Raw genomic sequence first — 13561 nt, 5'->3', positions numbered from 1 at the left:
ACTGATTTATGTGCCAGACCACGTCCATGTGAATGTTTATTGGTTAATAGTCTGCAAAATATTGCATTGAAAGACCTATGTCCATAGATGCCACATATCAAGATTTGTGCAGATCGGCCATACGGTGCCAGAAGAGTCGCATTTTAAGTGTTTTTAACAAAATTCAAAATGCCAGAAAATCCATCATGGGTCCCTGAGGAAAATGTATTCCGTTGTGAGGAGAGGGACCTATGTACTGAATGTCAAACGGAGTGAGGGGTGTGACCTTTTAAAAGTTAGTATTTTCAAAGTCTTGTTATAGCGCCACCATCTGGTCAATTTTGTAAATGCTGGATATCTATGGCAAGACGCATCATTCACATAAGTTTTGTCAAAATTGGGCCAGTACTGTATGAAATATTGCGTGTGACTAACGTACAAATGTACTAACGGATGGAGACCGATCCACAGACCCCCTCCCTAATTTTATTGTTGTGGACAATGAAGCGGCCTTCTCAAAACATAAATACATTCATCAATACTGAAAAATGGAAATACAACTAGCGAAAGGTGCAGAATTATGGGTGATTTACTCCTCCTTTTATGCATATTTCACCAAACGATTTCATACACATCAAATATTATTGCTGATAAACATATTGTGTGCAGGATTCATTCACTGGTATCATCACATTCCAATTCCATGTACTCAGTTGATAGGGTTGTCTGCTCATAGCTTTGTAGACTTCCATTGAAGCAGAAACACAATCCACAAAATAAATAAGAAAAGGTGAATACAGTGGAGGAACACAACTGGTATGAATGTATAGGCCTCAACCCAAACCAAAGCAAAGCTCTGCAATGTTGGAGATAATGACTTCATTCTTTGCATTGTCTGCAATGTTGTAAAATAATTCCTAGAAATTAGACAGTCCCCTTTGCTAGATCTTTCTCTGTATTGTATCTGTTTCAGGCCTACTACTGATAAAGACATGAATCATTTTGTGCAGTAGTATTTACCGACTGCCGGAAACAGTGAACACATTTGCAACCTTTTTTCTTTTGATGAAAACAACGTGTTGGTATTCTATGAAGAGAACACTTTACAGTACATGTTGTATTTATTGATGACAATTGTATTTTAAAGTTTTGCAAAAGGTGGTCTAAGATATACAGCCCAGGTACAAAAGCAAGACAATCTGAAAATGTATTTAAAGCATTAGAACGTTGTTGTTCTGTCATAGGTACGTTTAACCACAGTTCTTAAAAATGCTTCTACGCCATTGAGAAAAATTGTAAAGTTGTAAATTGTAAAGTTTTGAAAAACAATCAACATCCTTTTTTCTCCTTCATTATGCTTCGACAGACAATACAGTGATGCTCGGATGGTGTTTCTAGTTGTTGTTTTTCTCCCTCACAACATTATGGCCACCTGTAATGGCAGTGAGAGCTAAGCTACCAACATCTGTCTTTGAATGTTCCATGGTGAACACTTAATCCTGGCTACAGATATATCAGAATAGAACTGTCACCGATGTTGACATTTTGACCTGTACAGGGACCTATCCCGACCACTGAAAGCTAAGTAGCAGGATTTTTACACAGGAGACAACAGACAGTTTCACTTTTTATTTGTTTTAAACAATTTGCAACTAGATATATAAAACATATTCCACAAGAAATTCAGCTAAAGTCACAAACATTTTCATAATTCCCTTTTGTTAACAAAAAAAATTAACATGAGTGGCGCAGCGGTCTAAGGCACTGCATCTCAGTGCAACAGGTGTCACTACAGTCTTTGGTTGGAATCCAGGCTGTATCACAACCGGCCGTGATTGGGAGTCCCATAGGGCGGCACACAATTGGCCCAGCGTCGTCCGGGTTTGGCCGGGGTAGGCCGTCATTGTAAATAAGAATTTGTTCTTAACTGACTTGCCTAGTTAAATAAAAAATACCAAAATAAAAATGTACACATGTTTATTTGGGAACTTCATTGGTATTTAAGCTTCTACACCCAAAATATTTTCATTATTATTTTATGAAAATGAAGGCACTGTTAAAGGACTAAAGAATAATTCAACAAAGTGGTAAACAAAAGTAAGTGTCCAAGCTGTAACAACTAAAACATTGTTGGTAAGTGTTTGTTTCCCTGGAATTTTTTTGTAGTAATGGTGGCAAAGTCGCGGAGAGACCTAAAAAACATTTTGTAGAACGAAGGTCCGTTCTGGTGACTTTTCAAAAGGATTCTACTCCAAAATGAATAAAAATGCAATTATGCTGTCACCATCTAATATATAAAACCCCCTCCAGAAATTATCTAATAACATATTGGTCCATATTAGCAAGCAGGTGTGCTATTTATCAATAACAAGTATTACCTGTAGCCCAACTGATGCAGCATAGTGGCTATATCATGAGCTAGATCACAAACTATAAACCTTATCTTGTTGCTAGTTAGCAACATATTGATGAATTGAATGTCCCCCAAAAAACGTTCCACTGGCACTCATTCAAGTTACATATAGCATCGGTCTCCCCTATGCATTCAACGCCATTGGCGAGCTCTAAAACAGATCATCCATGCTAAAAACCCAGGTTTTAAAAGGGTGCAGTCCGCACATTTTCTGGAGTTCAGAAATAAATGTAGAAGCACTAGAAAGCTGTGATCCTCCTCTTTTTAACAGTAGCCATCAAAGCTGAATGTTGTGCGATGACTGGGCATGCAAGTTTCTTTCCTCTCCTCTCAATTTGAAAGCGCCTCAAGATAAATATTATTTTCTCAAATAGAATGCGACAAGCTGACCAAATTAATAGGTCAACTATTCCACAATGGGGTTGTCTGATTTTGCAGTTGATTACTTGTGTTGTTGGAAAAATGTATGTGGACCAAAGAAATTCATTATAATAAAACATTTGCAAAACCAAAGCTGCAAGGGCACAGCTCCGCCTGGCTCTCATTAGGTTCATAGGTACCAGGTTTCAGATCTGTCTGGAACAGGCCCAATTTTACACTGAGGCAAGTGTGCCAGCTCCACTTCTTTGTGTCTTGAAAATCATAACTATTATGCTAACTGCTATTATCAAAACTCCTACAAGAATTAATGATATTCCAATAGCATTTCCCACTGTTCCCCCTACAATAGCTGCTAAAAGCACCCCTCCTATGATTAACAAAATAGCAAAAAGCAATATCATACCGAAAATTATCTTTCTCTTCCCCTTCTCTTCTTCCTCCTGTCTTATTCTTTGCTTTATGATTCTTTCCTGCTCCTGCCTCTGCTTTTCTTCCTCTGCTTTCCTCTTCTCCTCCTCCTCTTTGATCTTTTTCTGAGCCTTCTCATACATGTCATTGGTGTAGTAATTTCCTCCATTATTCTCCACCATGTCTTTTATCTTCTCCAGAAGCTCTGTAACCTGAGTGGGGTCTTTATCGTTGTTATTGAACGAGTGATATCTGCCCCCACAGGTGTTGAGGAGTTTCTGTATATCCTTGGACTTTCTCAGAACGTTGATCACTTCTTGACCATTCAGCTGATCTTTACAGGTGAACAACAAGAGGGTGTGCAATGAAGCGTCGTCTCCAAAGTTCTCCTGGATCCACTTCACGGTGTTCCTCTCCTCCTCTGTGAACCTCCCCCCCAGCCTGATCACCAGCAGGAAGGCGTGGGGTCCCGGAACAGACATGTTGACACACTCCCCTACTGTCTTTTTCACTTCCTCATCCGTCTTCGCTGTGTCGAAGATGCCAGGAGTGTCAACAATATGCACCTGCATCCCACAAACCTCTCCAATTGTTTTGTAACACTTGTCTGTCACAGAATTAAGAGAGGCGTTCACTTCAAACACCTTTTTCCCCAGGATGGTGTTTCCGGTTGCACTCTTCCCTGCTCCAGTCTTACCAACCAGAACAATCCTAAACAAATCTAAAAAGACAGGACTGTTCACTACAAGATGTTCTGTTGTTTTATTCTTCCTTAGAGAGGTACAGTGCCTTCGGGAAAGTATTCAGACCCCTTGACCTTTTCCACATTTTGTTATGTTACAGCATTTTTATTCAATTGTATTTTTTTCCTCATCAATTTACACAAAATACCCCGTAATGACAAAGCAAAAACAGTTTTTTAGAATTTTTACCCAATGTATTTTCAAATAAAAAACTAAAATATCACATTTACATAAGTATTCAGACCCTTTACTCAGTACTTTGTTGAATCATCTTTGCAAGCGATTAAAGCCTAGAGTCTTTGGGGTATGACGCTACAAGCTTGGCACACCTGTATTTGGGGAGTTTCTTCCATTATTCTCTGCAGAGCCTCTCAAGCTCTGTCAGGTTGGATGGGGAGTGTTGCTGCACAGCTATTTTCAGGTCCTTACACAGATGTTCAATCGGTTTCAAGTCCGGGCTCTGGCTGGGCCACTCAAGGACATTAAGAGACCTTTCCCGAAGCCACTCCTGCGTTGTCTTGGGGGTGTGCTTAGGGTCGTTGTACTGTGGGAAGGTGAACCTTCGCCCTAGTCTGAGGTCCTTAGAGGTCTGGAGTATGTTTTCATCAAGGATCTCTCTGTACTTTGCTCCGTAAATCATTCCCTCGATCCTGACTAGTCTCCCAGTCCCTGCCGCTGAAAACAACCCCACAGCATGATGCTGCCACCAATATTTATTGGTATAAGCAAAGCAGTGCGACAAAAACAACAACACAGAGTTAAGCGTAAACAAACGGATAGTCAACACAAAATAAAAGAAAAATATGCTTCACCATAGGGATGGTGCCAGGTTTTCTCCAGACGTGATGCTTGGCATTCAGGCCAAAGAGTTCAATCTTGGTTTCAACAGACCAGAGAATCTTGTTTCTCATGGTCTAAGAGTCCTTTGGTGCCTTTTGGCAAACTCCAAGCGGGCTGTCATGTGCCTTTTACTGAGGAGTGGCTTCCGTCTGGCCACTCTGCCATAGAGGCCTGATTGGTGGAGTGCTGCAAAGATGGTTGTCCTTCTGGAAGGTTCTCCCATCTCCACAGAGGTACTCTGAACCTCTGTCTGAGGGACCATCGGGTTCTTTGGTCACCTCCCTGACCAAGGCCCTTCTTCCCCGATTTATCAGTTTGGCCAGGCGGCCAGCTCTAGGAAGAGTCTTGGTGGTTCCAAACTTCTTCCAATTAAGAATGATGGAGGCCACTGTGTTCTTGAGGACAATGCTGCAGACATTTTTTGGTACCCTTCCCCAGATCTGTGCCTCGACACAATCCTGTCTTGGACTCTACGGACAATTCCTTCGACCTGATGGCTTGGTTTTTGATCTGACATGGACTGTCAACTGTGGGACCTTATATAGACAGGTGTGTGCCTTTCCAAATCATGTCCAATCAGTTGCAGTTACCACAGGTGGACTCCAATCAAGTTGTAGAAACATCTCAAGGATGATCAATGGAAACAGGATGCACCTGAGCTCATTTTCGCATCTCATAGCAAAGGGTCTGAATACTTAAATAAGTTATTTCAGTTTTTTATTTTAATACATTTGCAAAAACATCTAAACCTGTTTTCGCTTTGTCATTATGGGGTATTGTGTGCAGATTGATAATCAATTTTAGAATAAGGCTGTAACATAACAAAATGTGGGAAAAGTCAAGGGGTCTGAATACTTTCCGAATGCGCTGTAGATTGAGTATAGATCTGAATCGGATCAGTTGATTGAAATGGGAAATATTAAAGTTCTTATAATATGGGGTTATTTATTTTTGGAGATGAATTAACTCACCTGTAGAGGAGGTCTTCTCTTGGGCTACCAAGGGAACAACTGAATGGTGTAAGACAAAATAATACACAGTGAGACATTTTTTAAAATGGCAATAGGAAAAATAATAACTTATTATATTACAGCTATCATTTTAGGTGGACCACAAAAAATATCAAATACTTAGCATGCTTAATAAGTGACACAACAAACAATACATATATAAAGATAACTTTATCCTAATACTGAACAATATGAAAAGAGATCTAATTAAATGGAACCATTTTCACATACAGTATATCTTACAGGTAGAATAAACCTCATCAGAATGGCATGGCTCCCAAAGTGTTTTTATTTATTCTCTGTAATACCAATTACCCCACCTGGGATATTCTTTAAAAATTATACTCGGTCAACACAGACTTTATATTGGCAAATAAAACTCAGAATAAAAAGGGAAATGGTGGTTTTAACCTTGCAGACTTGGAATTGTATCATCTCGCCACCCAGGGCTTTTACTTGCAACATTTCGTTAAACGCACTAAAGAGGAACAACGGTGCATATTTGCATGCATTTATTTTCAAAGGATAAACCTTGGAACATGACCAACTTCATAGTTAGTAACACTAAAACAATATGGAAGAAAATGAAACGTGTTCTACAAGAACCAATATCACTCCCTGAAAACACAACCCTATGGAACAGTCCTTGGATAACTATTCAGAATTCATAGATAAACTGGCCCGCGTGGAAATGAAAGGAATGGATACCATAAATGACTTGGTAAAAGGAAATACATTTATTTCCAAGACAGAATTAAAAAGCAATTTTGGATTGACCAATGCAGATATTTTCAAATACATGCAACTCAAAAGTGTAATATCAAGAAATGTCTAATTGAATTATTTTAGACATCAGAGCAATCTTGAGGGAATCCTATTTGAGTCAGAAAAGGATGTTCATATGATAAGTAAGCTGTACAACTACCAAGACTTAAAAATATCTGATATTGGCACAAGATGGAGGGAATGCTGGAAATAACTAACGAGATTACAGTTAACGAAAATGTTGCTTAATCCAGTATAAAAACGAATGTATAGAATGTATTACACAAAAGACAAAATTCACAAGTTCTACAGCACAACGGATGAGTCGTGTCTTAAGTGTAAAAATAACAATGACCCAATGTCTCAATAAGTATTAAAATGCAGATATAATTTGAATGTGTCTGTCTGCATATTTCCAGACATGGCATATGAGGGTGTGTTGGACGATACTTTTCTCCTCAATCATCTTGAAAAAAAAAACGTATACTTAAAAACTGGAAATCAACTAATCTTCCATCGTTAACACAATGGAAAGGTCGAAACTATGTTATCTAAACGTTGAAAGTGCGTGGGCAAGGGAAAATATTTGTTTTGGGGGGTACAGCTTGTTGCGGAGTGTGATACGGGCGCTGGATATGGGGATGTGAGCAGGTGGGTCTGTAAAGGGGTGATGTAGTTGTTGTTTGTGTGCGTCTGTATGTTGTATGTATCTGTATTTTTTGTATTGTAAAAAAAAAAACATGAATAAAATCTTACTAAAATGTGAAATACATTACACATGCCATACTCAGAATCAGATGCGTTGAACATGTCCTGGCTTGACATTAGGCTGTTTTATGTTCAATATAAGAGATCCCGTTTAATAAACTACTCAATTCAGTACATTTGGAACCATGACAACATTGAAACAGTTTAACACGGATAATATTGCGAAATGTAAATATTTATTATGTACAGTTGCTGTTCAATACTCACTCTCGTCCTCAGCCATTCTTTCAGTCATTCTTTATCTCCGATATTCTACGCACACCGAGGTAATACTATTCTACACACCCCGAGGCAATAATAACGAAGGACGTGACTATACCTCACTCCTTCCTCTATAGATATACAGTTTGATATCAGAACTGGCATGTGACGTTGTTGTGGCCAACCCCATGTTTCAATGCAGGTGCAGAGGGACAAATATAAACCCTGTACAAAGCAGAGGTTTGCGTTTCAGTTTTGTGAACACTTGATGTTGACAAGGTCTATTTCATAGCACTACCATCATCTGTCTTCCTCCTCCTTTTTTACAGACACATCAACACCGATCTCTCTTGCGTCTCTCACCTTTATGTCAGGTGATAGCATAAAACTCTTTACACATAAAAGCAAAAACAGGAAACTACAAAAAAAACTACAGAAAAAACACATACAGTAATCATACCCCTTGGCTTTTTCCACATTTTGTTGTGTTACAGCCTGAATTTAAAATAGATTACATTGAGATGTTGTGTGTCCTACACACAATACCCCATAATGTCAAAGTCTAATTATTTTGAGTAATTTTCACAAATTAATTAAAAATGAAAAGCTGAAATGTCTTGAGTCAATAAGTATTCAACCCCTATGTTATGGCAAGCCTAAATAAGTGAAACTGTGCTTAACAAGTCACACAAGTACAGTTGAAGTCGGAAGTTTACATACACCTTAGCGAAATACATTTAAACAACGTTTTTCACAATTCCTGACATTTCATCCTAGTAAAAATTCCCTGTTTTAGGTCAGTTAGGATCAGCACTTTATTTTAAGAATGTGAAATATAGGCTAATTGACATAATTTGAGTCAATTGGAGGTGTACCTGTGGAGGTATTTCAAGGCCTACCTTCAAACTCAGTGCCTCTTTGCTTGACATCATGGAAAATCAATAGAAATCAGCCAAGCCCTCAGGAAAAAATTATAGACGTCCACAAGTCTGGTTCATCCTTGGGAGCAATTTCCAAACACCTGAAGGTGAAACACCTATATATATATATATATATATATATATATATATATATATATATATATATATATATATATATATATATATATATATATATATACTGCTCAAAAAAATTAAGGGAACACTTAAACAACACATCCTAGATCTGAATGAAAGAAATAATGTTATTAAATACTTTTTTCTTTACATAGCTGAATGTGCTGACAACAAAATCACACAAAAATAATCAATGGAAATCCAATTTATCAACCCATGGAGGTCTGGATTTGGAGTCACACTCAAAATTAAAGTGGAAAACCACACTACAGGCTTATCCAACTTTGATGTAATGCCCTTAAAACAAGTCAAAATGAGCCTCAGTAGTGTGTGTGGCCTCCACCTGCCTGTATGACCTGGGCATGCTCCTGATGAGGTGGCGGATGGTCTCCTGAGGGATCTCCTCCCAGACCTGGACTAAAGCATCCGCCAACTCCTGGACAGTCTGTGGTGCAACGTGGCGTTGGTGGATGGAGCGAGACATGATGTCCCAGATGTGCTCAATTGGATTCAGGTCTGGGGAACGGGCAGGCCAGTCCGTAGCATCAATGCCTTCCTCTTGCAGGAACTGCTGACACACTCCAGCCACATGAGGTCTAGCATTGTCTTGCATTAGGAGGAACCCAGGGCCAACCGCACCAGCATATGGTCTCACAAGGGGTCTGAGGATCTCATCTCGGTACCTAATGGCAGTCAGGCTACCTCTGGCGAATACATGGAGGGCTGTGCGGCCCCCCAAAGAAATGCCACCCCATACCATGACTGACCCACCGCCAAACCGGTCATGCTGGAGGATGTTGCAGGCAGCAGAACGTTCTCCACGGCGTCTCCAGACTCTGTCACGTCTGTCACGTGCTTAGTGTGAACCTGCTTTCATCTGTGAAGAGCACAGGGCGCCAGTGGCGAATTTGCCAATCTTGGTGTTCTCTGGCAAATGCCAAACGTCCTGCACGGTGTTGGGCTGTAAGCACAACCCCCACCTGTGGATGTCGGGCCCTCATACCACCCTCATGGAGTCTGTTTCTGACCGTTTTAGCAGACACATGCACATTTGTGGCCTGCTGGAGGTCATTTTGCAGGGCTCTGGCAGTGCTTCTCCTGCTCCTCCTTGCACAAAGGCGGAGGTAGCGGTCCTGCTGCTGGGTTGTTGCCCTCCTACGGCCTCCTCCACGTCTCCTGATGTACTGGCCTGTCTCCTGGTAGCGCCTCTATGCTCTGGACACTACGCTGACAGACACAGCAAACCTTCAGCTCGCATTGATGTGCCATCCTGGATGAGCTGCACTACCTGAGCCACTTGTGTGGGTTGTAGACTCCGTCTCATGCTACCACTAGAGTGAAAGCACCGCCAGCATTCAAACGTGACCAAAACATCAGCCAGGAAGCATAGGAACTGAGAAGTGGTCTGTGGTCCCCACCTGCAGAACCACTCCTTTATTGGGGGTGTCTTGCTAATTGCCTATAATTTCCACCTGTTGTCTATTCCATTTGCACAACAGCATGTTCAATTTATTGTCAATCAGTGTTGCTTCCTAAGTGGACAGTTTGATTTCACAGAAGTGTGATTGACTTGGAGTTACATTGTGTTGTTTAAGTGTTCCCTTTATTTTTTTGAGCAGTGTATTTATTTTTATTTTCCTAGAGGAAAACCTCGTTCAGTCTGCTTTCCAACAGATACTGGGAGACAAATTCACCTTTCAGCAGGACGATAACCTAAAACACAAGGCCAAATATACACTGGAGTTGCTTACTAAGACAACATTGATTGTTCCTGAATGGCCTTGATACAGTTTTGACTTAAATTAGCTTAAAAATCTATGGCAAGACTTGAAAATGGCTGTCTAGCAATGATCAACAAACAACTTGACAGAGCTTGAAGAATTTTAGGTGTGCAAAGCTCTGAGACTTATCCAGAAAGACTCACAGCTGTAACATGTATTTCACTTTCAATAAATTTGCAACAATTTATTAAAACATGTTTTCACTTTGTCTTTAGATGGGTGAGAAAAAAAATAATTTAATTTAATCCATTTTGAATTCAGGCTGTAACAACAAAATGTGGAATAAATCAAGGGGTATGAATAATTTCTAAAGGCACTATACATGTGGAGTGGTTCTGCAGGTGGTGACCACAGACCACTTCTCAGTTCCTATGCTTGCTGGCTGATGTTTTGGTCACTTTGAATGCTGGCGGTGCTTTCACTCTAGTGGTAGCATGAGACTTAATTGCTAGTTGTACATATCTACTTCAATTACCTCGTACCCCAGCACATTAACCGGTACTGATACCCCATGTAAGTAGCCAAGTTATCGTTTATCTGTGTATTTATTATTACTTTTATTATTTAGTTTTTATTTTTCTATTATTTCTCTATTTTCTGTCTCTCTGCATTGTTCGGAAGGGCCCGTAAGTAAGAATTTCACTGTTTGTCTTCACCTGTTTTTTACAAACCATGTGACAAAAAAATAACTTGTTTTGATTTTGAAGGGAGGGTGACCACAAAAATGTGTGTGTGAAGTAGAGATAAAGAAACACATGTGCAGAACGTGATTCAAATCTTCAGTTCTGGGGAAGAGGCTTCAGGGGTGTAAGGACCGGGGCGGAACAGCGGGGCGGAACAGCGGGGCGGAACAGCGGGGCGGAACAGCGGGGCGGAACAGCGGGGCGGAACAGCGGAACAGCGGGGCGGAACAGCGGAACAGCGGGGCGGAACAGCGGAACGGAACAGCGGGGCGGAACAGCGGGGCGGAACAGCGGGGCGGAACAGCGGGGCGGACAGTGTGGTTACCTTCGGATCCAGCCTCTGTCTTTTTATATGTTTTATTTAATGCTTGTAGGTCACACATTCCTTGCAGGTTTCAGAAGATAAAGGAAACTAAATCAAATGTTTTTTTTATCTACAGAAACATTGAACATCTGTTAGTGTAAAAGCAGGGGAGTTGGTTCTACTCTATGATTTGACTATTTGGCCATTTCCTGATGTTTTGTGGTGGAAAACTGATTGCTTTGAGCATAATACGTCAATCGTGTTACTCATAAATACTGTAAGTAGGCTAGAAATCTTATAGCACATAAAACAATGTTAAAGCTTAACTTCAATTGCCCGTCCATTCCCCCTGTCACGAGGGGAATAATGGCTAATTGAAGAAAAAAAATCGTGAACCCCGTTACGGTCAAACCCGTTACGGTCAAATCCGTTACGGTCAAACCCGTTACGGTCAACCCCGTTACGGTCAAACCCGTTACAGTCAACCCCGTTACGGTCAAACCCGTTACAGTCAACCCCGTTACAGTCAACCCCGTTACGGTCAAATCCGTTACGGTCAAATCCGTTACGGTCAAACCCGTTACGGTCAAACCCGTTACGGTCAACCCCGTTACAGTCAACCCTGTCACTTCTTTAGTATTTCTTTCTCAAATTAACCTCTTTAAATTGTAAAATAAAAATGTTATTAAGTTGAACGTGCTGTTTATGACAAAATTGTACAATTAGGTGAAATAAATCATTATTTTTGACCAAATTACACTACCAGGCAATATTCGTGGAACGAAACTACTACTGTACTGCCACTACTATTTCTGGACGACTTAAAACAATTTCAAAATAAGATCTGTGTTTTTTATTTTACATAAAGCTCTGCTGTACTAGTGGTTCAGGCTCTGGTCTTGTCCCATCTTGATTACTGTCTGGTAATATGGTCAGATGCAGCAAAAAAGACCTAGCAATGCTGCAGCTGGCTGAAAACAAAGCAGCATTAATATAGTTAGTCTTATCAGAGTAATTGTGTTAAACCTACTTTTTCAGAGATGCCTCAACCCCCCCACACACAACTCCCTTTCTCTGTGTTTATGTCTCTGCAAAGGCGTTGTGGTTGGCCCTCTGCAGCACAGCAATAACTATCGCAACAACCTCATGTACTTTCCATCCTGTTGCAGAAACCAAAGCTCAGAGCATTCATATGTCCTGTTGAGAAACTCTAGCAATAGCTGCCTCATCTCTCAAATACTATCAGCAGTACAATGACTAAAATCTCCAAGTGTCACAATGATCAACCTAAATAAAAAACAAGGTGTTTATTAGGATATGTTTTATAATGCAATGCAGCCCAAAGTGATACAAATTATGACTAGACATGTTTAAAGGCCCAATGCAGTCAAGAAAGAGACTTCCAAAAGTCTTTGCAATAACAGCTAGTTTTCGGTTTTCCCCTCCCCACTCAGACCACTCCCAGACAGTCCTAGAAAAATTCATGATTGAGAAATTGGTCTTTGCTAAGAAGCTATTTCTGTTTTTTTTTGACCGATTTTCTATTAAAAACAATCACATTAACGTACTTAATATTTACAGAGAAATTATTTACATATGGAAATAAAAACAGGTGCATTGGACTTTTGAGACCAAAAGTAGAAAAATATTCATTGTGCATTTGGAAAACAAGTTTATTAGTTTTCCATCCATTTATACTGGGGAAAACCAGGCCAGATATATATATATTTATATATATTTTTAATCCATGTAAAACAATAACATACATTGATTACTTAAACATGATGATTGCTATATTGTAAGTTGCCATTTACACCAATATCTTTAGATTTGTCTGAGAAAGCAGTTGATACTGTAGTTGTGTTTACAACTTAACTGCAGTCACTACTACAGCTACTAGCACTACCACTAGCACTACCACTACCACTACCACTACTACTACTACTACCACTACCACTACTACTACTACTACTACTACCACCACTACTACTACCACCACTACTATCACTACTACTACTACCACTACCACTACCACTACTACTACTACTACCACTACTACTACTACTACTACTACTACCACCACTACTATCACTACTACTACTACTACTACCACCACTACCACTACCACTACTACCACTACTACTACTACTACTACCACTACTACTACTACTACTACTACTACTACTACTACTACTACTACTACCACCACTACTATCACTACTACTACTAC

At 40.0% G+C, this 13561-nt stretch overlaps 1 protein-coding gene across 1 annotated transcript; it reads right to left on the bottom strand.

Moving 5' to 3' along the window:
* Nucleotides 1-2134: 2134 nt before the first annotated feature.
* On the bottom strand, nt 2135-7984 carry LOC115172929 (GTPase IMAP family member 7). The gene is made up of 3 exons (XM_029730811.1): nt 7515-7984; nt 5736-5774; nt 2135-3902 (listed from the first exon to the last, which is right to left on the bottom strand). Exons 1-3 carry the CDS (start codon nt 7540-7542, stop codon nt 2986-2988), a joined length of 984 nt encoding a protein of 327 aa, XP_029586671.1. The 5' UTR covers nt 7543-7984; the 3' UTR covers nt 2135-2985.
* Nucleotides 7985-13561: the final 5577 nt, after the last annotated feature.

The sequence above is a fragment of the Salmo trutta genome, chromosome 33 (genome assembly GCF_901001165.1).
Source record: "Salmo trutta chromosome 33, fSalTru1.1, whole genome shotgun sequence".
NCBI classification, from domain to species: Eukaryota; Metazoa; Chordata; class Actinopteri; order Salmoniformes; family Salmonidae; genus Salmo; species Salmo trutta.
This window is presented reverse-complemented; position numbering and strand designations above follow the sequence as displayed.